The sequence below is a fragment of the Leopardus geoffroyi genome, chromosome D2 (assembly GCF_018350155.1).
Source record: "Leopardus geoffroyi isolate Oge1 chromosome D2, O.geoffroyi_Oge1_pat1.0, whole genome shotgun sequence".
Classification (NCBI taxonomy): Eukaryota; Metazoa; Chordata; class Mammalia; order Carnivora; family Felidae; genus Leopardus; species Leopardus geoffroyi.
Window position 1 is genome coordinate 71,673,345 of NC_059334.1, and position 27,384 is coordinate 71,700,728.

The 27,384-nt window shown below is 51.4% G+C and overlaps 1 protein-coding gene across 5 annotated transcripts in view; it reads left to right on the forward strand.

The window, feature by feature from the left end:
• Positions 1–960: 960 nt before the first annotated feature.
• The window catches only part of VWA2 (von Willebrand factor A domain containing 2), a 46,210-nt gene continuing 19,786 nt past the window's right edge, over positions 961–27,384 (forward strand). Inside the window, exons 1-7 of one of the 5 annotated variants that reach the window (XM_045439018.1) lie at positions 962–1,435; positions 5,957–6,066; positions 6,139–7,041; positions 9,308–9,369; positions 13,256–13,330; positions 14,660–14,793; positions 20,458–20,567. In XM_045439018.1, the coding sequence (XP_045294974.1) occupies positions 9,318–9,369; positions 13,256–13,330; positions 14,660–14,793; positions 20,458–20,567 (371 nt within the window). In that variant the 5' untranslated portion in view covers positions 962–1,435; positions 5,957–6,066; positions 6,139–7,041; positions 9,308–9,317. Of the gene's footprint in view, positions 1,436–5,553; positions 5,813–5,956; positions 6,067–6,138; positions 7,042–9,307; positions 9,370–13,255; positions 13,331–14,659; positions 14,794–20,457; positions 20,568–27,384 lie in introns of those variants that run through there. The other 4 variants (XM_045439017.1, XM_045439020.1, XM_045439015.1 and 1 more) reach the window with 4 other exon arrangements.

Here is a 27,384-nt window from a genome sequence, read left to right on the forward strand (position 1 = left end):
ATACACATCAAAAGCCTTATCCTGCCTATACCCAAGAGTCTAGAAATTTGCCTTCTTGCAGTTTACTCCAAGGAAGTGATTGGGCAAAAGCACAAATATCTAATTTCATGATTAACAGTTAATGTTTACAACAGCAGGTTAACTACATCGGAATATTAAGTAGTGGCTAAAAACATGTTCAAGAAGAGAAATAGAAAAGCTGGGTATGTCACAGTATGTAGGGACCAAACTAAAAAGAATGTAAATTTTTATGTAAGTGGAAGGATGCTGAAAGAACGTAACACCATAACGTTAACAGTGATTTATCTCTGGATGGTGGGGCAGGTGTTTTTCTGCAAGGTCCTTACTGGCATTTTCTTATTTTGCAATGAGCACACGTTGTGCAATGACACTTTATTGATGCCTTATGAAAACTATAGATGATACAGTAATAGTCAACATCTATTGAGTGCTTACTATGTGTAGGCATTATGCCATTTTGCTTTCTGGCATCCGAGTTTTAAAAATCAGGCACCTTCTAGACTTAATCGAGGACGCTGGCCAAAAAGGCCCGCTTATTACCTCCCAGCCGCGGTAACTGCAGACAGGTAAATGGCAACTGCCATGCCAAATAGAAGCGATGCCAAAGTCAACATCTTCGCACGGGTCTGAGCACTAAACCCTGCGGAGCCGGCAGCGGATGGCACAGCCCTGCTACACCGATCAGAGGCTGGGAGACCCGCGCAGAAGTAAGTACTTCTGTTGACTTGCCGTTCTTGGCCCACGCCGTGTTAAAAAACGCGAGAAGCGATGCGGGCCCAGGTCCCAGAAGCGCCCGATGCACCTCCCTGGGCCCGCGCCGCGCTCGCCGCCTCCCGTCGGCGAGAACTACAGGTGCCCCACGTGGCTCCCACCCTGGGCGCCCTCCCGCGGGCCTGCAGCGCCCCCTGGCCCGAGCCGAGCCCGCGGGCCCTCTCGGCAGCCTCGGCGCGCGCGTCCCGCCGTGCGCTCCCGCCGCCCTCGTCCCGGTGAGTCAGAGCCGGAGCTGTCTCCGCGCCCCGGGCCCCCGCCAGCGGCCTCGGGAGGGGAGCCGGTTACTTGTCCGCGCTCCGGGGGTGGGGACGCTCGGCCCCCAGCCGTCCCTCCCAGCGGCACGGATCCCGTGCGGTCCCGCGTGGACGCGGCGGCCGAGCGGCGTTGCGGGCTTTGTTCGGCTTTGTCTGAGCCGCACCTGAACTCGGCCGCGAGGCCCGCGCGCTTCTCGGGGAAGCCGGAGTCACCTGGCGCACCTGGGCGAGCGCACCTGGCGCACGCTTCCCCCGGGCTCCCCGCAGACGGCCCGGCCCCGGGGAAACCCAGCCAGCGCATCGGGACGGGGAGCGTGGCGGGCCTGGGAGTGGCCTCTCTTTTGGGACTCCGGCACGGGGTCGCAGAGCCAAGGGGGCGCGGAGCACAGGTAAGGGGACAGGGGCTAGGTGGCAGTGGGTGGAGAAGGGAACCGTGTATTAAACTCGACCTGTTGGTTGGCACAGGCACAGTCTGTTAATCTGGAGACTGCGGAAGGGGACTCGCCTTTTGAGTAAATGTTTGGGGGATGTGCTCAAGCCCCCCTCCCCCCGCCCCTCTTTTTCAGGGCCTACGGTGTTAAGGTGACTCCAGTGCAGTTTTCCCAGCAGCGAGAGTGCCCCGGCGAAGCCTCTGCAGGCAGAGCCCTAGCAGGGCCCGTGGCCCAGAGACTGGCCCCTGGGCGATGGGAAGGCTAGGGGATTTGTCCTTGTGACTTCTCATACTGGGATTTCTCCCCGGCCGCCTGCCCCCCTCCGCCCCCCTTTCCTGCATTTCTCCTTCCTGGGGCTGCGCGCCCTCGGCCACCTGCTGGGAGAGTAAATGGAGGGTCTCGGAACCGCACCTCTGAAACTTGCCAGGTGGCGTCGGTTTAGGAGCAGGGTGGGCACCCTGGCAGAGAAGAAGGGAGGAGGGCATCTGGCCCCCCGTGGAATCTATGGCTCTCCAGCCAAGAGCGGCCGTTGGGTGGGAGCACCTGCTGTGTGTCTGGTGTCTTGGAACTGAATAATCAGAACCTGTACAATTGGCAAATTATGAGGTTCTTTAACACACAAAAACCCCAGAACCTTTCAATGTTTTATAATTTCAGGTGTAAAAATTCAATGTCTGTTTGGCTTCCATTGTGACATTATATTAAGAAATGTGCATTTGTTGAGAAAAGAGTCAGAAAAGATCTTTCTCTCTTCTCTTCTCTTCTCTTCTCTTCTCTTCTCTTCTCTTCTCTTCTCTTCTCTTCTCTTCTCTTTCTCCGTCCGTCCTAGAGGTACCACTGCAATTGGCAAAGGCCTGGGGAGTTAATTTGTAAATGCTGCTGGCTTTCAGCAACCTGCAGCCATTCCCTTCTTGCTGCTGATGGGGGTGCAAGGCTCTGCGGGCTGCTCTTCACCGAGGGTGCAGCCCTTGCTGTTTGTAGAAATTCGACCCCAAACTGTCTCCTGATGGTGTAAGAATTTTCCAGACTAGGTCCCCCGACAAATCCTGGGGAAGAGAGGGGGGCTCCTTTCCTTGATCACATCTGTCTGATGGACTGAAAACCATCAGTGACATATTTCCCCTTACATTTAGTTTTTGGTTTACCCTCCGGAGCTTGCAATAATTGTTTCCTTCCCCTCAGTTTGCTCAGATGTCCAGGTTCTTACAGATAAGGAAACCGAGACCTAGAGAGGTGAAAGACGACCCAAGAGCGAATGGGAGAGCCCCCCAGGAACCCAGATTGCTAGGCTTTTGATGAGCTGCATAAATGGGCCAGTCATTAATTGGCAAGTGCTGACATCAGGGATAAACTGGTGAGATTACAAAGCCTTTTGTCCCATCTTGTGTGTACCTTACAGAGTCTTTTCATTGTATCCCCAACACCTGACAGGGTGCTGGGCACAGGGCAGATGCTTGAAGAAATGAAATTTCGTGTAATTATAACATTGGAGGGGTCAGCATCATTGTGAGGTGTTTTAGAACAGTGGTCCGCAGATTTTGTACTTTTGCCCTTCACAGATCAGTTTTTTTTAGTTTTCATCAGGAGCAATGCCGCAAAATTATCAGCTTTTAACCTTATCCCACAAGGGTTTTTGTTTGTTTGTTTGTTTGTTTGTTTGCAAATAAAACAAAACCCTGCCATTATCCACAAGGCTACTTGGTTTCAGCATCACCGCAGGCCAGCCAGCTCCCTGGGCCAGTGGAATGCGCTTGGAGTCCCTTCCTTAAGTTTACCCTTTCATCTTGTAAACAGCTCCAGACCGCTTCCTCTCCCACCCACAGAATTGCCTGCTGGCCTGCCCTCAATATGATTCCTGTCCTGGATCCCTCATTTCCTTTCCTGGTCCTGAGTCCCTTCTCTTCAACGGATCTCCCTGCTCTCCATTTAAGAGACGTTGCCTTCACCCAGGGCACTTTTGCATTGTGATCTCATGTGATCCCGGCCTCAACCTTTTCAGGTAAATAGGCTGGGTGATGTCACCCCCATTTTTGAGGGAAGGAAATTGAAAGACTGAACTGAAGGAAGTTACTGAAAGGCTCAAGGCTCAGGCTTCCCGGCGTCTGACTGTGCTCGTTCTGTATTACTGCACTCTTCTTGTCACGGCCCAGCTGTCCTCATCAGAAGACCTGGGCTTGACTCCACACTTGGAGCTCTTTGACTTTGGGTCCCAGCTTCTACAAGACCACTTTCTCATGTAGAAAAATGGAGATGATCATGTCTACCCTATGGCATTATGGGTGTTATATGAAATTAACCTATGAAATGTAATGACAACCTTTAACGTTGGACACTTAGGGACGATCACACACGATTCCCCTGGATCTTTACAATGCTCGCCTGAGTTCGTGAAACTAAGGTTCACCCCAATTTGACGAATGAATGACCCTGAGACAGGGAATGTCACTCAGGTGGTTAGAAGCAGAGCTAGCATGGAATTCTGTCTCTGGACTTCTGGTCCTATGTGCGTTCTCTTTTGCCTCTGCTTCCCAGAGTCCAATGAACTTGGGTTCTGTACAGATTAAATGAAGGATTTTCAAATAACCATCAAAACAAACATCTCTCTTGGCTGTAAGTGTCTCTTCGCAGGTGCGGCGAGAGTGGGAAGCCTTGAGATCCATGCGCATCTGATCAGGGAATCTGTACAGCACATTGTTCATCCCTTGGTGCTGACTTCAGCTTCTCAGACCGTCGGGTTCTAACGATCTGCGATTCTTTGAGAGGGCGCGTGACTTTCCCCCAGCAGCGTTTAAAATGGTCTCTCTGCTGTGTCAAACTAGAAGCATGTGGCCCACTTCTCTGGACCCCCTGAGCCTGACGAAATGTTGTATCAAAAGGACAAGGAAGGCGACTGCTACGGTGAAAGACAGCGAGGGCTTTCTGGCTCGACACTTTTACCTCCGGTTTTAAAGTCTTCCTGTTCAGGTGTTGCCCGTTCTTGTAAAGGGCTCAGATTTCCATCCCACTGATGGAGAGGAGGCTGCCAAGGGCTAACCTAATATTTGGGGTGGGAAGTGCGTTTTGTGAGGAGGCGGACGTGGTTTCCTTTTTCACCCTGAACTCATTTCATTTCCCATCCTAGAGGAGAAGGCAGGCGTGGTCCTGCAAAACTGCCCTCAGCCATTGCCAGCCTGGTCCTTCTTTCCCCAAAGTAGCCTTGTTTTGGCCTTCATTTCTTCCTGCGGCATGGAAAGTGTAATCCCTGGTTTGTGCTGAGTTTTGCGGAGCCCTGCGACAAACTGCACTTGCCCACTGTCCTTTGAGCGGTGCCAGTGCTGCGTGGAACCAGGATTTGAACACAGCAGTCAGATGGGAAGATGGGGGCGGGGGGAGGTGGTGGTGGTGAAGAGTGGATGTGTGAGAGCCCCAGGAGCCAGGAATGACGTGGGATTAGCGTGGGTAGTGGAACAGAAAAAGAACAAATGACGAGTGGGGCGTTTTGCAACGGAAAAGGCTTGACGAGGCATACCTGGGTACCTGCACACGAATGATCTGTTTCTGCCCCTGGGATGCAAACCACTCCTGACTGCTTTGCACAAGAATGCAGAGAGTTCTGGAAATCTTCTCACGTGTGCCGAAGGTGGGAGTTGCTGGCAGGTGGTAGCTTGTGGAAAACTGCCAAAGGGCAGGATTCAGCTGGCAGATTTTTAATTATGCCTCTCTTCCCCTACCTTACTCCCCCAGGATCAGGAAGGGGATGGGTTGAGCAGATCGCTGGGAGGCCAGAAGGGAGTCTGATCCCCTTATTAGCTGTGTAAACTGCGGCAAAACAACTTCTCTGTGCCTCAGTTTTCTCATCTGTAAAATGGGGACAATACTCTCGGTGACTGGCTGCAAGGCTTAGGGGGAGAGAAGATACAGAAGGATGGCCCCCGGTGCCAGGCACCCAGCAAATGCTCACTGGCTGGTAGCAGCTGCTGGCTTTTTACTATGCAATTCATCCTTTCTTAAAAAGATTTTAGGTGTTGGGCTGTACTTAGAATTCGAATTAGTACTGCAAGCAGTTGTGATGGGGGCAGGGGGGCGGGAAACTGAACGTTTGAGATGACGGGTGGGAGACAGCAGGGTGCTGTTAATAACCGCACCCGCACCCAAGCAGCGTTTATTTCGTTGATCTTGGCATAAGAAGGAATGCAGCGAGTGTAGTGAGCGCAAAGATCCTTCCAGAAGTAGGCGTAGCGGTGCTTACTGACCCGGCAGGCACGCGTCTCGCCTACTGTGTGCCAGACAAGTGCAGGCGGCTGGGGCTCCGGCAGAGACGAAGCCGGAGTCCCTGCGTCCTTTGCCACCGGGCAGGTGAGTCGATCACACCAGCGGGCAGTTTGAGTGCGGGCTGTGCCGCGGGCGCAGGGGAGGCAGGTGCCGCTGGGGCCCCGGAGCCAGCACCTTCTGGTCCAGACGCCTGTCAGGAGGCATTTGACTTCTTGCCTTGATTTGCAGATCGCCAACGTAAATTTTGCCCGAATGAGCAGAAGCTTGGGAGACTCTGAAAAGCATTCACCGGGTCATGCAGAGGCACGGAAGGAAGAGAGCGGGAGGAAGTTGCTTGGGTCTGTCTCCCGGCAGACCTGAGTGCCTTTCTGTGCGCGCGGGAACCTTCTGTATGTACTTCCTTCCCCCAGGTCCTCGCGGCAGCCTGGGGAGGCCGCTGGAATCCTGGTTTGGGAAAGACAACAACAGGCCCGAGCCTCAGAGTCCTGCACGTGCCCAGGGTCGGAAGCCATGACCCCGGAAAATCAGCCTGAGCCTGACTGGTTTGCATCCCAGGGGCAGCTCTGCCCTGGCCCTGGTCCGCGTGGCCCGGCCTGGCTCCCAGGCGGCAGGCGAGAACCTGCCCTTCGTCTGTCGTCGGGAGTGAGAGGAAAGGAAGGCCTGTCTTGTTGGCAGGTGCCAGGCTGGAAGCCAGCGGGGATGGCCTTGACCGCGCTGGCCTGCACCCTCTCTGTCCGTCTCCCCCTCCCCCGTGTGTCCGCGAAGGTCCTGACCCTCTCGCTTTTGTAAGATTCGCTCTCCGCTGGCCACTTGGATTAGGTGCAGACGTGAGCCTCACGGTCATCTGAGGCACAAAGACTCTCAGCTGGTTGGGACATTTGATCCCCTTTGTTTCAGACGTGTTTGAAATCCGAGGAGCTGAATATTCAGTAGAGTAAGGTCTGACCATCACGGGTCCGTGACAGAGAGATTTAAAACCAAAAGACACCTTAGCAGCATCTGGTCCAGCCTCCTTGTTTTTGTAGACGAGGGACCAGGGCATCGGATGAGAAGTGGGGCTCCTGGACTCACGGTGCCGGCTGTGTGCCACCAGGGGGCAGGCGTAGCCCCTACCTGTCCTAGTCACCCGCCTCTATGCCATCTCAGCTTGTGCGGTGGCTCGAGGGCCCTGACTCACCTCCGCTCCAGAAGCAGCCTGGTTAGATCCAAGCATCTAACTGGATTAGGGGCCAGAGACCTGAACTGTGCGACTGTCTGGGACCCCCCACCCTCCCCGCTTCTGAGCTTCTGTGACCCCTTCCTTCATCTCTCAGGTGTGTCCGGCTCATTCACTGTGAGTTTCCCCTTTCACAAGTTGTGTCCCTCTTGTTCCCTGGAGTCTGCTCTCCAAGAGTAGGAACGCAGACCTGAGCCGCAGGTGCTGTCCCCTGAAGCAGTCCCCGTTGTTTGTTCAAATTCCCTACAGTTCCAAGTAAGGTCCGGCAGTAGCACCTATAGGAACATCAGTTGGGTTATATTTAAACTTAAATATAAAAAATTCGGGGCGCCTGGGTGGCGCAGTCGGTTGAGCGTCCGACTTCAGCCAGGTCACAATCTCGCGGTCCGTGAGTTCGAGCCCCGCGTCGGGCTCTGGGCTGATGGCTCGGAGCCTGGAGCCTGTTTCCGATTCTGTGTCTCCCTCTCTCTCTGCCCCTCCCCCGTTCATGCTCTGTCTCTCTCTGTCCCAAAAATAAATAAACGTTGGAAAAAAAAAAATTAAAAAAAAAAAATTCTATTTCTTGGGGAGCTTCAGTTTTCAAGGCAGCTCTTGCTCTCGGCCTGCTCAGACTCCTCTGACAGGTCAAGTTGTTTTGCTGCTGCAGCTGGGAGGTGTGTCTTTTTCTTTTTTTTAATGTTTATTTTGGAGAGAGTGTGGGCAGGGGAGGGGCAGAGAGTGAGGGAGACACAGAATCCGAAGCAGGCTCCAGGCCCTGAGCTGTCAGCACAGAGCCCAGCGCGGGGCTCGAACTCACGAGCCACGAGATCGTCACCTGAGCCAAAACCAAGAGTCACATGCTTAACCGACTAAGCGTCCCAAGGGGATGTGTTTGTAATGCCCCAGTAGAGGCAGTGGAGTGCCTCTGACAGGAGAATTCATTGCCGCGTGCGTTAAGTTACGGGCATCTTGGTGAGCAGCTAAACATAACCGGGAAGCTTCCGCCATGCGTTTTGGAGAACTGACATCTGCCAGTGGAGATGTGGATGTCCGAGGACCCAAGATACATACACAAAAACTTGGCGCTCCTGCCTTGTTATCCACGTTCTTAGACGCGGGAGAGCGTGTTTGCCCAAGAGGTCACAGGGACATTCTGAGTTGGGTGCAACAGGTGGAAATGAGTTTCTCCACCCTCGGCTGCACCCCTGCGTACCGCACACGGTGACCGGCCACCTCTCCCTCCGCTCTCTTCTCTAGAACCCGGGGGGGACCCGGCCGTGCTTCCCTTCCTGTATCTCTGCCTGGGATTTTCTCTTTGGAATGGTCTCCTGAGTGAGAGTCCAGCATTGTTTGTTTAACAGGAGGAAACTTCGGGAAGGCCTACGCGTGGCCCCACTCTTTCACATCTTTTTTTTAATAGGCAGGTTTGATGCGGAGAAACCGTAGGGTGAGACCTTGGTTGTATTGGATCCCAAAAGGCAAGAAAACAGAATTTCTGGAGCTTATTGTTCACATATGCTTCGATTTTTGCCCGCTAAATTATACTGGGGGTGGAGGGGAGTCTAAATTTCATTCTGTATGATCCCTTTCAGTACAGTGGCTAAAACGTAAGACTGTGTAGATTTTACATCATATCTTTGTGGTTAAAAAGGATAAGGATCCATTTCTTGGGCCCCACAGCTAAAATCAGAAGTCTATCTCATGTATGTGCTTTTATAGCAGCAGAGTTATAGTCTATCGTTCTTATTAAAAGCTCTCACTTTCCACCCTTTCCTCCCTTAAAGATCGTTGTCAAGCCCCATGGAACCGAGTGTTACCTGTACTCTAAGCATTACTAGGCATTTTTTGAAAAACCCTTTTGGGACTTCTTCAGCCATGTTACTTTTTATGGAGTAGGAAGTGTAGATGTTGTGATCTTGCTAGAAGGCTTCAGAACATTAGGACGTTGGAAATCCTATCTTGAGTCTCTGAGTCTAACTTGTCATGAGAAATGGGGGCAATGAGATGGAGGGGACTTTACTCAAGGTCACGTGGCGGGGCAGGGGCCAGGCCAAGCTGGGACCCGGGACTCTTATCCGTGGGCAGAGCATGCCTTCCCGGAGTCTGTGAAGGAGCTGGGGGGCGGGGGGGGGGGGGCTGGGGGCAGGCGTCTGGGGAAGATGCTAGCCTGTCCTTTGAAAGCAAAGTCATTGGAGTAGTCTCGCGTGACTTTTGAGGGAATTTGGGTCTTTTTTTTTTTGACTAATACAGTCACTGTGGTGAGGAAGAGCCTCAAGGTCATAGTTATACCTGGAAAAGACTGAGCAGCTGTCGTCTTGTTTCAGGATGACTTGGGGGGTGCACAGAGCTAATCGCTGCTGCCTTTTTCTTACCCTGCCCCACAGTTACATCAACATGCCTTCCTTCCCATTGCTGGAGGCCATCTTCATTTTCCTGCTTTCTGGAGGTAAGCTTTTTGGTCAGGGGTGAGGTGTTGAGGGGTTTGACTGGCCTCATATCCTGTCAATTTGAACTTCGGGAGGTCTCTCGAAGGCATCTGAGTCTGTCCACTCCACGGCCACCTGCCTAGCATGAGCCCTGTCATCTTGTGCTTGGACCACTGTTCTAACCAAAGCAGCCCAGCCTCTGTGCGGTCACCCTGGGTCCCCCTGGTTCTGCTCCAGCCGATGCAAATCTGACTGCCTGGACCCCTCTCCACTCCTCCCCGCCTTCTCTCTGCCTAAAATTAAACAAACAAACAAACAACTTTTTAAAAATGTATTTATTTTTGAGTCAGAGAGAGAGCATGATCAGGGGAGGGGCAGAGAGAGAGAGAGAGGGAGACACAGAATCTAAAGCAGGCTCCAGGCTCTGAGCTGCCAGCACAGAGCCCGACGTGGGGCTTGAACTCATGAACCGCGAGATCAAAGTCGGATGCTCAAGCGACCGAGCCACCCAGGTGCCCCAGTCTGCCTAAAATTTCTCAATGATACCCCATTGCTCTTCAGAGACCCTGCTTGATCTGACCGCATGCCACTTCCAGTCCCCTCTTGTACCCTCTCCCTCCTCGCCACAGCCCTTCCAATCCTGCCCAGCACCCTTGCTCCCTCCCTGCCTACGCGCGCTCAGTGATGGTGGCCCCTCTGGCTAGATCTCCCCCTCACCGAGCACTGCCACCCTGGCAAACTCCTACTCATCTTTCAGCACCCGGCACAATTCCTCCGGGGCCCCCAGATCAGGTCTGTTGCCCCTGGAAAACCTGTAGCCGTGGGTACGTCTGCTCTGTAGCACGGAACACCGAGACGAGTTTACTTCCGGGTGAATTTTTAAGACCTTAGAGCCCACCTTCTGTACCAGAGATCTGCTCCATCAGAGAGAGGTTCTGCGTGTTGTTTATTTACCACTGTGTCATCTGGATGCCCAGCACTGGGCTTGGCACATACAGGTGCCCCAGAAGTGGATTCAGGAGTGAATAACGGAGCAAGTCAACTTTATTTTTACTTCCCGCTTTGTCCCTCCAAGTTCTAGCCTCGATACTAGGAGATGGTAGAAAGGTGTCAGAACGTCTTACTTGTCCTTCAAGTAAGGACAAATGGGCAGGGTGTCCAGCCATCCGAGTCTAGCTCGGGATCCCCTCGTGGCCTCTGAGATTCTGTCTGGCAGTCCCCCCCATGCCTGTGTTTTGGGGTGTGTGTTGATTGCTGGCACAAGCCACCTGTTGGCCCGGAGTCTGGGGAGGTAAGAGAGGCTGGAAGAAGGCGGGTGGTTGCTCGGCTCCCCCAGCCCCCCTTCTCCAAGCCACGTGGGTTTTCGGTGTAACTAGTGGCTTCAAGGTCGAGGGACTGGGCAGCAATGAGATGCGTTTGGGTTCAGGGCGGGAATGAGGTCCGTGGAGGCTCAGGGTCCAGGTTCGGCTCTGGCTCATTGCAGAGCTGCGCTTCCTGTGGCCCTGTCCAGTTGACAGAGAACTCGATCTGACCTTCCCCGGGTTGTACAGACGAGGTGGGGGAGGCCCCACGATCCTCGTGACTTGCCCGGGGTCACACAGCCGTTGCCCAGGGACAAACGCCCGTCTCTTGACTCCTGGGCCGGCCACACCGCTCTGGGCTCCTCTGGGGGAGCGGAACGCACAGGAATCATCTCTGTAAGCCTTGGCTGTCTTATCTGAAAGGTGAAGGGGTTTGACGGGACCAGTGATTCTCAATCCTGCCCGCTCCTTGGCTGGAGATGAAAGTTCTGGAGCCCGGGCGAGTGGCCGGCAAAGGCCCGGCCGCTTTGGTCCGAATGGGAAGCCACAGTCACACATTCGTCGGCTCCCTGTTCCAGGGGGAGACTCTGCACAGAGCCCCGAGGTGACTTCCCCGGGGAGCAATGGGGAGGTCACCCGAGGCACGAGGAGGGCTCACTTGATGCCTGGCACCTGCCGTGACAGCTGAGCACACGGTACAGAAAGACACATCGGCTGAGTGACATCTGTAGTGACTAGTCTCTGGTCGCAGGGCTCTTCCTCCTTCCCCTCAGGGGGAGGCTGCTGGCCTGTCTCCAGCTGGAGAATTTGCTGGTGAAAGGAACAGTATTTTTCGGTTCTTTGTAGGGCTTTGGAGGTTCCTTGGCTCCCGGGCCCTTTGCAGTAATTCACAGACTTACTCGGGAAACCTTAGTGCGAACACACCGTGTGCAGAGAGCCAGGCTAGGCTTTGTGGAGGACGGATGGGAAAGTTCCCGCCCTTGGTGGGGGGGGGGGGGGGTACTTCCAGGGGAGCTGGGCCGATGGGAGCAACACTGCATTATGAGGAAGGGGGCAGTGAGTTGGCAAGATTTTGGAGAGAGCTCTGTCAACAAGACTGTCTTTGTAGTTTGTCTTGTTTCCGCTCCTGGTGGCAAAACTGTCCTAGCCTCATCAGGGGTACTTGTGTGACGGCTCGTGGCTGCGGAGGAACTGCTAGTCCAGCATTCTGGCCCAGAACCAGCCTCCTTGTGAGTAGAGATTGAGGGACAGGCATGTCAGGTGAGCAGAGACCGTCCGCTGGAAGGTTAGGTGGGGAGAGCTAGGAACTACGTCAGAGAGAGAGAAAATCCCAAGCAGGCTCCATGCCGTCAGCGCAGAGCCCAACATGGGGCTCGAACTCCCATACCGTGAGGTCATGACCTGCGCTGAAATCAAGAGTTGGACGTTTCACCGACTGAGCCACCCAGGCGCCCCAAAGTTTGTTTTAAATTGCTATCGATTGCTTATATATCATCATTCCAATTGTACCAGATATCGTATAAAAGAATGAAAGATGTATTCATGAACTTCCTACCCCAAAACTTCTTGGCTCTTTTTCATGTGAATGGCACTGGACAAATTTATCAGAGTTTACTCCCAGCCCTGTCCCTATGGATATCTGTTCTCTCCAGCCTTCCTCTCCATCACAACCGTGAAAGGAGAGCCTTGATGTACCTTTTCCCTTGTCTAAAAGTGGTTTTCCTTTGGAGCCCTTCCCAGGTGCGATACCATAGGGGCAAAGGCTGTAAGCAGCTTGACGACTCTTCATTCATTTGGCCAAATTGTTTTCTAAAAGGGTTGGACCAGTTTCCAGGGCCACCCCTGGAAGAGTTTTTCCTGATTGGGTCTTTCCCCAGTTACATTTAAATTTAGAGGCTGATGGGGCGCCTGGGTGGCGCAGTCGGTTAAGCGTCCGACTTCAGCCAGGTCACGATCTCGCGGTCCGGGAGTTCGAGCCCCGCGTCGGGCTCTGGGCTGATGGCTCAGAGCCTGGAGCCTGTTTCCGATTCTGTGTCTCCCTCTCTCTCTGCCCCTCCCCCGTTCATGCTCTGTCTCTCTCTGTCCCAAAAATAAATACACGTTGAAAAAAAAAATTTTTTTTAATTTAGAGGCTGATCATTTAAATTGCACCGTTGAACGGGTATCTCATTATTTGGGTTAAAACATTTCGCCACCTGTTTAAACATTTTCCCTTGTGCTTGTCCACGAATTGTATTTCTTCTGTGAATTGTATGTTTATATCCAGGGTTAATTTTTATGGCAAGGCGTTGTGCCCCAGAGGGGCACCCAGGTATTATACCTAACCAAGGGGCAAAACTCATGAGATTCACGGGCTCTCTGTATCCCCCTCTATGTACGTTTTTAATTTTTGTCTTCGGGATGCCCACATTTAAATACAAAGGCTCCTGATTGGAGTATTTGGAGGGGTTTCTTTATGTTGTCCCTCTGGTAACTTTTTGAGATACAACATCATTGAATTCCTCCACATTCCACTTTTCTCTCTTATTACCTCTCATTTCTGGTCACATATGTGGACTCTAAGACTCCTCCCTGTAACGGCCCTTTCTGGTGTCTTCTTTCCTAGCACGCCCATCTCACCCTCTTCAGGAAGTCCACGTAAGCAGGGAGACCGTTGGGAAGATTTCAGCCGCCAGCAAAAGTAAGCCTTTGTGTCATTCAACCCTCCAGGCCCCCCATTTCATCCTCTGCGTGATGGACCCAAGGGAAACTATGTTATTCTAGAACGTTCCTGTCCCATTCCCGTCTTCCTTTCACGCTGCAGCCAGGGCCATTTTCCCCAAACAGGCCTGAGCAGGTCCCCCACGGGGGTGAACACCCTTGGTTAATCCTTGTGGCTGACTTCCTTGGTCTTGCCTGGAAGTCCCCCGTGACCACCATCCCCCCAGCAACCTCACCTCCCGCCATGTTCCTTCCTCTCCCGCCCTTTCCAGCATTCGCTCCCCGTGCTCACGCCCCACCGGCCCACTCCCAGAGGCCCTGAATGCCCCTTCCCTCCCTCTCTGGTGAAGTCCCCCGCAGTCACCGCCTTCTGGGTGGCACCTTCTCGCCCGGTGCTTCTCTGACCTCCGCTGTCCTGCATCCTCGAGCTGAGGTGGAGGGATGCGGCCTCTGCAAGCTAGACAGCCTGCGTTTGCTTCCCAGCCCCCTCCCTTGCTGGCACTTTGGCCTTCGGGAAGTTACTGAATCGTCCTGTGCCTTTCTCTCCTCACCTCTCCACTGGGAGTAAGAACCGCGCATCTGTTTAGGGGTGGGGTGTGGAGCTAGGGAGCTGAGAGCTAAAGGCTATGGGGTTTCTTTTTTGAGGTGATGGAAAAGGTGCTAAATTCGACTGTGGCAACGATGGGACGTATCTGTGAATATACTAAAAGCCACTGGATTATAAACTTTCAGCGGGTGAATTGAATGGTTTGTGAATAGTGCCTCAGTTAAACTGTTAAGTAAAAAAAAAAAAATAGCAATCTCTCTTAGGGTGGTTATAAGAATTAAATAAGTTAGCACATGTGAAGCGTTGAAGGCAGTGGATGGATGGTGTACAGGAAAGCCACAGTCAGTGCCGTTCTCACTTGAACTCTGGGGTAATGTGATCTCATGTGCCAGGGTCTGAACTAGGTTGTGGCCCCCGAGGGCTGGGGCCGAGGCTCTTCAGTATCCCTCGCTGGCCCAGCGGGCCCTCCCCTCCTATGGCTCAGTTAGTGTTGTTGAATTAGACATTTCCACTTATTACGAAGACTGTGGGCTTCGTGCTGGTGGGCGAGGCCTGGGCGGGGGAGCAGACTTCCCGCTCCAGAGGAGGGCTGCCTCTGGCCGGGACCTTCTCCTGCGTCGTTTCTGCCCAGGTGCTGAGAGGGGCGGCCCGATCCACCCCAAGGTTGTTTCTGCCTCTGCTCTGGTTCAGGAGGGAGACCCTCTTGGGACCAGATGGCGGGGAAGCCAGTTGTCACACATCACGTCCCCCTCTCCCCCCTAGTGATACGGTGCTCAGCTGCTGTGGACGTCCTGTTTCTGATAGATGGCTCCTACAGTGTCGGGAAGGGGAGCTTTGAAAGGTCCAAACACTTTGCCGTCACGGTCTGCGACGCTCTGGACATCGGTCCCGAGAGGGTGAGTGCAGGTCTCGTCATCTCTGTGTTTCGGCATCTTTGGTGGCAAGTGACCGAGATCCAGTTCTAAGCAGAAGGGCACATGTACCCGCTAGTGGAATAGGAAGACCAAGGGAGAGGGGGGGGTGGCTCCTCGTTCTGGGCATGGTAGAATTTTGTGTTCCTTGGTTGGCTTCCTTCCCAAGCAAGCTTTCCTTGTGTGGCCGACTCGCCCTACCTTGTCCTTCAAGATAGGGAACCCAGTAAAAAGAAGGTGGTTTTCTTTCCCTGGACACCTGGCGGGATGGCTCCCATCGGGCAGGCGTGGATCACGTAACAATCCCTTGACCGATCCCAGTGTAGTCAGAGGGGAGAGATTCTCTGGCCCCCTGTGAGTCCCGTGCCGATTCGCCTTGTTGGCTTCCCACTCGCGAGAGAGGTGTCTGTAGGACAGTGGGAAAGGGACAGAGTGCTGGCAGACAAAAGCTATGCCTCAGAAGACGAGCGTCTCAATAGCAAGTGCAGTGCCCTCTCTGTTCACTTGCGAGGAACTACTCCTGCCTGAGTGAATCCAGCCAATTTCTTCATTCCTGGTCCTCCCTGGCTCCGGAGAGCAGCTCTGAAATAGCAGCAGGGTGCACTGGCCACGGCTCTTGCTGCTCAAAGGGGCATCTTGGGACAACCCGACGGAGAAATGGGCAACGAACACAGACAGCCCTTAGGCATAGGAAGAGGCGCCCCGCCTCACTCACGGTAACAGCAAATGTCCCGCTGAAATACCATTTTCACTTACTGGCTTAGCACAAATGCGGTTCGGTGACATGCCCCACTGGCAGATCCGTAGGAACGGGTGCGCACACTGATGGTGGGAGCGTAACCCGGCGCAGCCTCTCGGAAGGGCATCTGACAGCATCTGTCGGAATGACAACGGCCTGGACCCTTTGGCCCAGGAATTCTACTCCATGAGATCTATTCCCCAGATACTCCCACAAATGCAAAGTAACGCACACACACAGTGATTCCCTGCAGTGTTGTTTACGTTCGTGAAAGATTTCAGGTAATCCACATACCCATTCACAGGGGACGGGTAAATCCAATATGGCGCATTCCTAAAGGACACGCAGGGCAGCTGCAGAAAGTGAATGGGGAAGGTCTCTTAGACGGAAGGGCACCAAAACAGACGCGAGTAAAAAGTAAGGTGCGAATGGTATGTGTAGCGTGTTACTTTTTATGAAAAATAAAGGGAGGTAAATAGAGTAGGTTTGTACTTGGAGAGGTTTGTAAAGAGGCTGAGGGCAGTGGTGTGCCGTTGAGGGGGAGGGTGGGAACTGAATCGATGGGGTGCCTCCACGGGGAGACTCATCGATACAGATTTTTTTTTTTTTTTTTTTTTTTATGCATGATGGATTTTGAACCATGGGAACCTACTCAAAAATCAAAATTTAACAAGGGCATTTTGGTCTGAAAAGCGATACTTAACTTGAACTAGAGACTACTTACAAACAGGTTACAGAAGGAAGTGGTTTTCCAAGATGACATTCCTGGGTTAATCCTAGAAAAACCTCTGGGATTTAAGAGCAAAAGTGGCTTTTAATGAAAGCCAGATTTTCTCCAGAATGGCAGGTACTTTTGAGAGGGGGAGCACATTGTCCTGAACCACAGGCAGCCTTGCAGCGCCGTCTGAAGACACCGTGACAGGCACCATTCCATCCGGGCACGAGCGGTCCAGAAGTTCCAACCACCGGGTCAACCCATCGCGGGTCCTCCGAGGGCCAGGACCACGGGCTGCTGAGTCTCCGCTCTCCTCCACACAGGGCCCTGCTTTTCAAAGGAAGGGATTCCCCATGACGTTTCATTAGTTATTCGTGGAGAGAGAACCATAAACATCGAACCCTTGTTGACGTTGGCACTGATGTAGAGTGTCCAAACTTTCTCATAGCAAGACTCGCTGAGCTAAGGGGTTGGTGGGGGGGGGGGGATCTGTTTCAGTGAGCAAGGGGGCATCAGGACCTCAAGCCGCTCAGACTTTTTGGAATGGTGCCACCGGGGATTGGCATGAAGGGCCATTTCAGGTGGCTCTGTCTGGTTTGTGCTTCGGCTGCTGCATTTCTGTGACTCCTTGTATCTCCGCGCTCGGGGGATTTGATTTGCACCTTATTCTACTTTTCTGCAACTTAAGTTTTCTTTCTTTTTTTTTTTTTTTAATTTTTTTTTTCAACGTTTATTTATTTTTGGGACAGAGAGAGACAGAGCATGAACGGGGGAGGGGCAGAGGGAGAGGGAGACACAGAATCGGAAACAGGCTCCAGGCTCTGAGCCATCAGCCCAGAGCCCGACGCGGGGCTCGAACTCACAGACCGCGAGATCGGGACCTGGCTGAAGTCGGACGCTCAACCGACTGTGCCACCCAGGCGCCCCTCTTTCTTTTTTTTTTTAATGTTTGTTTATTTTTGAGACAGAGAGAGACAGAGCATGAGCAGGGGAGGGTCAGAGAGAGAGGGAGACACAGAATCTGAAGCAGGCTCCAGGCTCTGAGCCGTCAGCCCAGAGCCCGACGCGGGGCTCGAACTCACGGACCGTGAGCTCGTGACCTGAGCCGAAGTCGGACGCTTAACCGACTGAGCCACCCAGGCGCCCCTGCAACTTAAGTTTTCAAGTTGCTATAAATTAAGTTGCTTTCTGTGCGCGCTCTGTGGGGTGAGGTGGATTGAAAGTGTCTGAAGTCTTTCTCCCGACAATTAGAAGCTGAGAAGTTCACTTCCTGGCTCTGATACAGTGATTGCAGCAGGGTGATTACGGTGCGGTGAGAAATGTGGGCAGGCTTGCTTCGGAGCCACAGTAAACCGAAGATAAAAGGCAACTCCTTTGCTCCCAAACCGCCAATTAAATTAAATGCCTTAACCACTGACTCAAGCTGTTCCCATCTTGTTTTGTTTTGAAGTTATGCCCTTCCTGTTTAATTCAAGCAAATACGCTCAGCTGTTGGTCTCAAGGGAATTGTTGTTTTTTAAGTAACCCTTTCGCAGCGTTCAAGGAGAACACATTCAATGCCTAGTGTCCCTCCTGCTCACATGTTTTCCATCTGCCCGGTTTCCCTACCTGTTTTCTCAAGCATCCTTCCAGAATCCCCTCACGCAAACACAAGCGGTATGAAGCCTACCATGCATGTGGTATACGCTGTTCTATCCCTTGCCTTCTTTCTTCATATTGTCTTGGAAATCTTTTTGTATCTAGGTAGATAGGTAATATAGGCGTTAATACAGGTATATATTATATTTTATGGCTTATTAATGTTCCATTGTGAGGATATACTGAGGTTTAATTAACCAATCCCCTATTGATGGACATTTGATATTACAAACATACCGGGCCACCTGGGTGGCTCAGTCGGTGGAGCGTCCGACTTCGGCTCGGGTCATGATTTCATGGTTCGTGGGTTCGAGCCCCGTGTCTGTGCTGACACCTCAGAGCCTGGAGCCTGCTGTGGATTCTATGTCTCCCTCTCTCTCTGCTCCTCCCCTGCTCGTGCTCTCTCTCTGTCTTTCAAAAATAAATAAATGTTAAAAAAAATACATACATATATACATACACATATATATACATATATATGTATACTGTTATATACATATATGTATACTGTGAGCTTGTAAATACATCATTTCACACGTATGGAAGTATGTCTGTAGGATATATTCCCAGGAGCCCTATGCAACTGTATTTTCACTAAATATTGAGAAATTGGTCTCCGTAGGTGCTGTAGCACCTATATTCTTACCAGCGGTGTTTGAGAACTTGGCAGTTTCCCTTGCAAACATTGCATTTAGATTTCTGCTACATTTCAGTGTGGTACAGTGAAGCATCTTTTCTCATATTAAAGAGCCCTTTGTGTTTCCTGTGTGACATCTGTTCATACCCTTTGCCAGTTTTTCTATTGTATTGTTGGTCTTTTATGCACCAGTTCCTAGATCGGTTCCCTACATATTGGGAAAACTAACCTCGTGCCTCTGACTTGAGTTGCAAACAACTTTTCCGTTTATCTGCATTTTTTTTATTGCGTTGTGGTATGTTTTGCCCTGTAGAAGTTTTCTTTATGTGGCCAGATTTATCACCCTTTTCCTTTATGGCTTCTGGGTTTCAAGGCAAAGTAAGGTCGTTTTCCACTTGGAAGTTATGAAGAAATTCTTTCCAGGTTTCTTGTAGAACTTCCACGGTTACATTTTTTCACGTGTAAATCTTGAATCCACTTGTGATCGATCCTTTTCTCATTTGTAGGTGGCTGTTCAGTGGTCTCAATGTCGCTTACTAGACCAGCTTTTCCCCACTAGCTGGAGATGCCACCTTGAGGAGATTTCAAAAGGGTTGTTTCTCAGAACCTCAAGCTTCTCTTCTGCCCCATTTTCCAGGGTCCCTCTCCCACACATGCCCACCCAAGACCTAAATCTCTTCCTACTGAAGATGCTCATCCTCAGAACCTCCTGTTGAAGGAAAGTCCATTGGGCTCTGGTCATTGGGAGCAGGTGCCACTAGGCTGGTGAGGCCGAGCCCTTTGATGGTCTCCACAGCACTAAGCCTGTTAAGGGATCAGCGGTGCAGGAATTCAAGTAGTGGGTAAAAGAGTGGTCTCATCGCTTCAAAATGAATCACATGGCCTATTTGCAGTCTTGGCCGGAATTGGGGTTGGTTGATAGTGACTGGGAGTGCAGGTTTGGAGAGCCAGCGATTATGTACAGGGCTTGGGCTTTCAAGAGGAAACCCAAATGTTTATAGCCTTTTCTGCTCGAGACAAGCTAGGGTCCAAAGGGCCCGGAAAGTGACTTGATTCAGTTTCCCTTCTCCAGTTTTGCAAGGCATTGGGTCTTCTCATGTGGCCTCTGAATTCGGATGACGCGGCATCTGTTTGGAATCACCCGCGGCCCCGACCCCTTCCGCCGTGGGGGAACGTCATCTCAGGTTAAGATGCTGATTGTCCCCCCAGCGTGACCCTGGTGTGGAGAGCCGGCCTTCCCCGCGCTTGGCAAGAGCAGGCCCGGAAGGACTGACCCGCGCCAACCAAGGATGCGCGGGTGGTGGCTGTGGTTGGGGGTGAGCCGCCCGTGCAGGCGGCCATGCTTGCCTTCCGCGGCTCCCCTGCTCTCGCCGGCAGCATTCTGCTCAAGGTCCGTGCTGGCTGCTGAGGAGGCCGGCAGTGCCGCTGAGGCTTCGTGAGGGTCGTGGGCACGAAGTGCAGTGGCCCCGCTCTCTTTTTCACTAGCCCCGGGGCCGGATCTGTGTCTCTCTACGTTTTAGTTTCTCTAGCAGGGGTGTGAGGACGGATGGCTCCTCGCTCATGAAATAACACGAGGGATGGTTTAAAACGGTACCTGGGAGGCCGTTGGAAGTGTGACCAGAGACCCTACTCTCAAGGTGCTCGCAGCCCAGCCGGGAGGGCTGGCCAGAATGTGGGGCGAGAAGGTGCCGTTGGTGGTTGTCAGTGCCGCGCATAGGCCCTTGGTTTTCTCCAGGCCCTCCCCCTGGTCTTTGGGCCTTTCCCTGAGGGACACTGGAGGGAGCCCCGGCTCTGGTATTTGTTGCGTGGGCAGGAGGCAGGGTCATTAACCTTTCTCGACCCTTCGTTTCCCTTAGGAATGTTTGTGACTTGACCTCGCTCTCAGCACCCTCCGCCCGGGCCCTCTGTCTCCTACTGCAGGTCAGAGTGGGAGCCCTGCAGTTCGGTTCCGTCCCTCGTCTGGAATTCCGCTTGGATTCGTTTTCGTCCCCACGGGAAGTGAAGGCAAACATGAAGAGCATGGTTTTCAAGTACGTATGATCCAATCCCGCCGTGCTTCGGATGGAGCCAGCTGCTCTCAAGATCGCTCCCTTGAAGGGCGTGATTGGCCCGAGAGAGGGCTGCGGTCTGGCTTCCGGAACCCCAGCTGCGTCCGGTGGGTAGTGAGAATTCCCTTCTCAAGACCGCTCCTCTTATTACGTAACCGCGTCTCCAGTGGGAGCTCACGCCGACTTACGGTATCTTTGCCGCCGTAGCGTGGAGTTGTCCGTTACCTGGGACAGAGAGGGCTAGTGATGGTTGAGGTGGGTCAGGAGCGTGGGGGGTGGGGGTGGGGGGGGCGAAGAACACTGGGTCTTTCTCCCAGTTCTGTCCCTGCAGCCGGGATGGCTCCCCACACGTCTTGGAGCCTCGTTTGTGTCTTCTAGAAAGAGTAAGTGTCCCCCAGTTACTAAGAATGCTTTAGAAAGGATGAATAGCTGTTTGTGTGCTCATATACACCCTATAAATGTATGTGGTAGGGTCACAGCTTTACTCACATTACGAGTCAGCTGACGTGTGTGTATACGCATATAGGTACATGTGAATACACACGTATACTGTGTATCGGTATTTTAAACGTCCGTGTATTGTATACACAGGTGCCTCTGTATACGTGTGTTATATACACGTGCAAGTGCACGCACCCCCACGTTTACAAACACTCACAGAAGAGCACCTTTACTTGCCGCTTGCCACTCTGCTCTCTGTTGTCTGCCGCCCCTTGAGCGGGTGTCCACTGAAGTCCTGCCGGGGTCCTTGGTCCCAGCCGCTGACAGCCACCAACTCCGGTTGCCAGGGAGGGCCCCGGACTCTGCAGTCTTTCCCAGTCACAGGCCTCCGTGCCTCCGGTGCCCTCCAGAAGCCCGTGTCCCGCGCACCGGGCACAGCAGGACCTCTGGGGGCCCTACGGCCCCCGGGCACCCTCAGTGACTTCTTCTCAGGCTGTTTGTCCCGGTCCAGGGATACCCCGACCAGAATGAGAGGCAAGTCAGATACAAGAAGGCACAGAGGGAAGCCGAGCGCCTTGAAGTGTTTGTTGAACACGACAGTAGTGCGCGCTGGCCTTGCCTCGTTCCCTCGGACCGTCCACCCTTGAGGCCTCTGAGAATGGTTTCCTAGAGAGGACAGTCGCAGCCCCTCACTCCCGTGTCTGCGGCCCAGACGCCCAGAGCAGCACTCGTCAAAGTGAGCTCTTTGGTCAGAAGGCCTGGGTCAGAGTTGCCTGTAAGGAGTGTGTCGTCAGTGCTCGTGCCTCAGATCCCTCCCAGACCTGCTGAATCCCTCTGTGGGCTTAGGGCACGTAGATACTAGATACTAAGGATTTGCACTTTTGAAAGGTCTCTCCCACTGCCCTGGGATGATGAGGATTGCTTTTTTTCTTTCATATTTTTAAAATTTATTTTGAGAGAGAGTGAGCACGAGCAGGGGAGGAATATATATATATATACGTGTTATATATATATGTATATATATACACGTGTTATATATATATGTATATATGTGTTATATATGTATATACACACATATACATACACATATATATACACATCTATATATGTATACATGTGTATGTATATATATGTGTGTGTGTGTGTGTGTGTGTGTGTGTGTATATATATATATATATATATATAGAGAGAGAGAGAGAGAGAGAGAGAGAGAATATTCTAAGCAGGCTCCACACTGTCAGCACAGAGCCCAGTGAGGGGTTTGAACTCACAAACTGTGAGATCATGATCCGATCTGAAATCAAGAGTCTGACGCTTAACTGACTGAGCCACTCAGGTGCCCCCCACCCTCTCTTTTTGAGAGAACAAGTGTGCAAGCAGGGGAGGGGCAGAGAGAGAGGGAGAGAGAAGCTTAAGCAGGCTCCATGCCCAGCTGGGAGACTGATGCAGGGCTCTGTCTCATGACTGTGAGATCATGACCTGAGCTGAAATCAAGAGTCAGATGCTTAACCGACTGAGCCCCCCAGGCACCCCCTGCCATGTGCTTATCCTACACACTAAGTTTAAAAAAACAAACAAAAAAAAGCCTTTATTGACATGTAATGTAAATGCCATGAAGTTCACACATTCAGCGTGTACAATTCAGTGACTTCGAGTGTATTTTCCAGAGTTAGGCCACTATTACTATAATTTTAGAACGTTTTCATCACCCCAGCAAGAAACCTTGTAAATAGACATCTCTCCAGAGAAGAGGTATAAATGGCCCTCAAACACTTGGAAAGATGCTCAGGGTCATTAGTCATTAAGGAAATGCAAATCAGAACCGTAATGAGCTGCCACTCTACACCCACCAGGAAGGCTAAAATAGACGACACCCAGTAGCAAGTGTCGGCAGGGGCACGAAGACATTGGACCCCTCATGCGCTGCTGGTGGGATTGTGAAATGGTGCAGCGCCTTTGGGAATAATCTGGCAGCTAAACACGGGTTTACCACGTGACCCAGTGACTCGGACAGAATTGAAAATGTATGCCTCCAGAAACACGTGGCCACTGATGTTCATAGCGGCATTATTTGTAGCAGCCCCGAAATGGAAACAACACAAAAGCCCAGTGAATGAATAGCTGAACCAAAGGCGGTATATCCGAACCATGGAAGATCATTCCTTTTCAGTCACGAAAAGGAAGGATGATGTGATTCATGCTACAACATGGATGAACCTTGAAAACGTGATAAGCCAGACACAGAAGGCCACATGTTGTAGGATTTCTCCATTTATGTGAATTGTCTGGAATAGGCAAATCTGTGGAGACAAAAAGCAGATCAGTCCCCGCCGGGGGCTGTGGGCAGAGGGAACAGGGAGGGACTCCTAATGGGTGTAGGACTTCTTTTGGGGGCGATGAAATGTTTTGAGCTTAGTGGGGATGGTTGCACAATTCTGTGAATATCCTGAACACCAGGGTGATTTTACTTTAAGAGGGTGATTTTGGGGGCGCCTTGTTGGCTCAGTTAAGCATCCAACTTCAGCTTGGGTCATGATCCCATGGGTCGCGGGTTCAAGCCCCGCATCCGGCTCTGTGCTGACAGCTCAGAGCCTGGAGCCTGCTTCGGATTCTATGTTTCCCTTTCTTTCTGCCCTTCCCTCACTCATGCTCTGTTTGTCCCTTTCTCTCTCTCTCTCTCTCTCTCTCTCTCTCTCTCTCTCTCTCAAACGTTAAACACTTTTTTCTTAAGTTAAAAAAAATAAATAAGGGTGATTTTGGGGGAGCCTGGGTGGGTGGCTCAGTTGACTGACTCTTACGCATCTGACTCTCGATTTCAGCTCAGGTCATGATCTTGCAGTTTAGTGAGTTTGAGCCCTACATTGGGCTCCACACTGACAGTACAGAACCTGCTTGGGATTCTCTCTCCCTCCCTCCCTCTCTGCGCCAACCCCCCACCAACTCACCCCTGCTCTGTCTCTCTCAAAATAAATAGATAAACTTAAAAAATATTTTAAAAGGGAGAATTATGTGGTATAAGAATTCATATACCATAAAATTACCATATCATTATTGATAAAACATTTTATGCCCAAAACATCTTTGTACCCATTAGATGCATGCTAACGTTTGCAGAAGAAAAACTGGCCTCTTGGTTTCAGTTCAGGACTGAATGTCAGCAATTGTTTGGGTAACTCTGCCTTGACGATTTGGTCCCACTCTGTTCTGAAAACACTGAGCAAATTGCAGCAAACTGGTTCAAAAAGGCACTCTGGGGATCATCTAGTATCTATTTCAACCCCTCATTTTACGGAGGAGACCACTGAGGCTGAGAAGGAGCAGGGGACTTGGCCAGGACCGCAGAGTCCTGCTACTTGTCCAGTAGGCACCCCCCCCGCCACCGCCCAGCTGTCTTTCTCCACCTCTTTCCACCCTCCCCTCCCCACCCCCCAAAGTGTTTGTTGAGCCTCTCCTCAGCTGTGTTGGAAGTCATAACTAAGGGCTTGGGAGTATTAGTCACAACGTAGGAAGTCCAGAGACTCCGTAAGGATATGCCAGATGAGGACACTGCGGGTGGAGAAAGAAGCCTCTTTATGTGTCTGATCTTCTTAGCCGTGTATGGTTAGCATCGTGTGTCCTAGGATGACTACAAGAGGCGGCAAACAAGGCAAGGAGGCACTAAGTAATTTTTTTGGCCGCAGTTGCAGGGTCACTGAGGACGCTAAACATTAAGACGTTATTATTAATCAGTACAGAGGAATGTTGGCCCGAGTGGGAGTGATAACCTCCCGAGGGCTCTCTACCCTTTTTCTGCAGTGAAATTTTAAGTGCTGGGCTGATTGGGACAGCTCTAACCAGAACTCCAAATGCTTGCCTTTTCAGACCAAGGCGATCGATCCCCTGAAAGTGTGTTTGGAGGTGGCCAGGGAACTGCCCTTGCTGCCACTTTGCATTAAGAAGTTTAAAAAAACGATACAGTTAAGAACCTTCCAGTTTTGCACCCCATGATAACATAAAATCAGATGAAGCATGGCCAGCAAAATCTGTTCCAAATGCGCAGAGCTCCTGGCCAGCTGGCTGTGCAGCCTCCCGCCGTCATTTCATTAATCTCACGGTCACGCGACTCTTGAGTTTTCTGATTGCTTTGGACCCCATCTGTAGCTTTATCAGAGTTTTACTGTATTTAGATAGCTCTCCAGAAATAGCACTCACGGCTCACTGTACCTTAGCACAATGCTAGCTGTGGCATCTTTCAGACCACATTAACATTTCCACATCGCTTTTAGAATAGTTGTAATTACGAAGCATTTTGTTCTTTTTTAACTTACTTGGTGCGCATTTTTGCATAAAGCTGCGTTATTTTTCATGCGGATCCTTTCTAATGGCTCTATGATAACTCAATGAATCGAACTATCATAGTATATTAAATCACTCCTTTAAAGGGACACATTTACATTGATTCCAAGGTTTTTGTCTATTGGTTTAAAAAAAGAAAGAAACCTCTGTAATCAACATCCCTCTACCTACAGTGAGTCTTCTTTTTTTGATGTTTATTTATTTATTTTGAGCAAGAGCGTGTGTGCGTGCAAGAGGAGGAGGGGCAGAGAGAGGGAGAGAGAATCCCAAGCAGGCTCCATGCTGTCAGCTCAGAGCCCGGCGTGGGGCTTGATCCCTCGAACCGTGGGACCGTCACCTGAGCCAAAAACCAAGAGTTGGGCGCTTAACCTCCTGAGCCCCCCAGGTGCCCCTACAGTGAGCTTTCTGATAAATTACTTTTCAGAATCTGTTTCGTGGGCTACCTGCTTCAGAATCACTGGGGCAGGGGAGGCTGGCTTAAAATGCAGATTCTCAGCCTGGTCGCACACCCACCAGTTTGGAGTCTCTGGGTGATGGGATCTGAGAATCTCCATTTTCCCACCTCCCAATTTGAGACTAACTCAAAAGAAAAACTTCTTGGAACAAACTGCTAGTTAATCATGGTACCTACCACTGATGGGGTGCTCACTGGCTCCTAGGAGGCACTGGGTGTTGCATTTACTAATACTGTTACTTTCCCTACTTTTGTAACAAGGAAGGAAAGTGAGTCTCATTACCTTTTCCAGTTTTCTTGGCTAATAAATTTTAGGACTAATATTTGAGCCCCACCGACTCTGGAGCCCATGTTCCTTATCCACTTGAATATTCCAATGGCCAAATGTTTAGATTCCAGACCCGCCCCCACCAAAAAAAGTCCAAGCATTGCAGTCACAACTCCCCTAAGACCGTAGTCAGTCTGTGAACCTTCACTTGCAACCTGGGTTAGTCCTGTTTGAGAGAAATTAGAAGAATCTTGGTGAGACTCTGGCCTCCGACCTCCCTTGTCTAGAGCCAGACCCTGCGCTCAGGACAGACTCTCAGATAGAAATGCTCCACAGAGTGAGGAACATGGAGGTGGTGGGGTTTTTCCTCATTTCCCAGAGTCCAGAAGTCTTTGGGAATCTCACCTGACTGGTAGAGTATTCCAGTGGGAAAGGTGGGTTAGGGAACAGAAGTGGAGAGGACAGACAGCACAGGCATTTGTGTGTTGAGGGACAGGAAGGACAGACACCCCACAGGCCAGTGGAGTTGGGAGCCCAGACTCCCACGTCTTGGACATTTGATTTATCTCTAACCACAGCCATGGGCATACTGCCAGGGGCATGAAAGCCCAGGGAGTTTCATGGTCAGTGGGGCACCTTGGCTTTTGGTGAGCAGAAGAGTATTGTGACCATTTAGGTAGAATGGTGTACTGCAGGGACCAGCAGACTTTTTCAGTGAAGATCTATAGAGGCCAAGCTTTGCTGGCCATAGGGTCTTTGCATAGATAGTACATAAATGAATGGGCATGGCTGTTTCCCAGTATAACTTTATCTACAAAAAATTACAGGCTGTAATTTGCCAACCCCTGGAGAAGGAAGACCATTGCTTTGGAATCAGCCTGACTGGGTTTAAACTCCAGTTCTGACCCCCCACTAGCTGGTTGAGAGGCAGGTGACTTGGATGGCTGTATAACATTTTGGCTAAGAACTTGGCCTCTGGAAGTGGAGGGTCCAGGGTTCAGGTCCTGCCTCCACTACTCCTGAGCTGTGTGACCTTAGATAGGGCCTTTCCCTGAACTCCCCTATCTCAGCTGTGGTGAGAATTATTTGAGCTTAGTACCTTTACACACACACACACACACACACACACACACACACACACACACAGCACAGTGGTGCTTGGCAGATAGGTGCTCTGGAAATCTTAGCAGTTAGTATTACTATTCTCTGGGCTGGAGTTTCCCCATCTAATAAATGAGGATAATATTAGGACCTTTTATCATAGTTGTAGGGATTACATTTAGTACCGGGTAGGGGAAGTA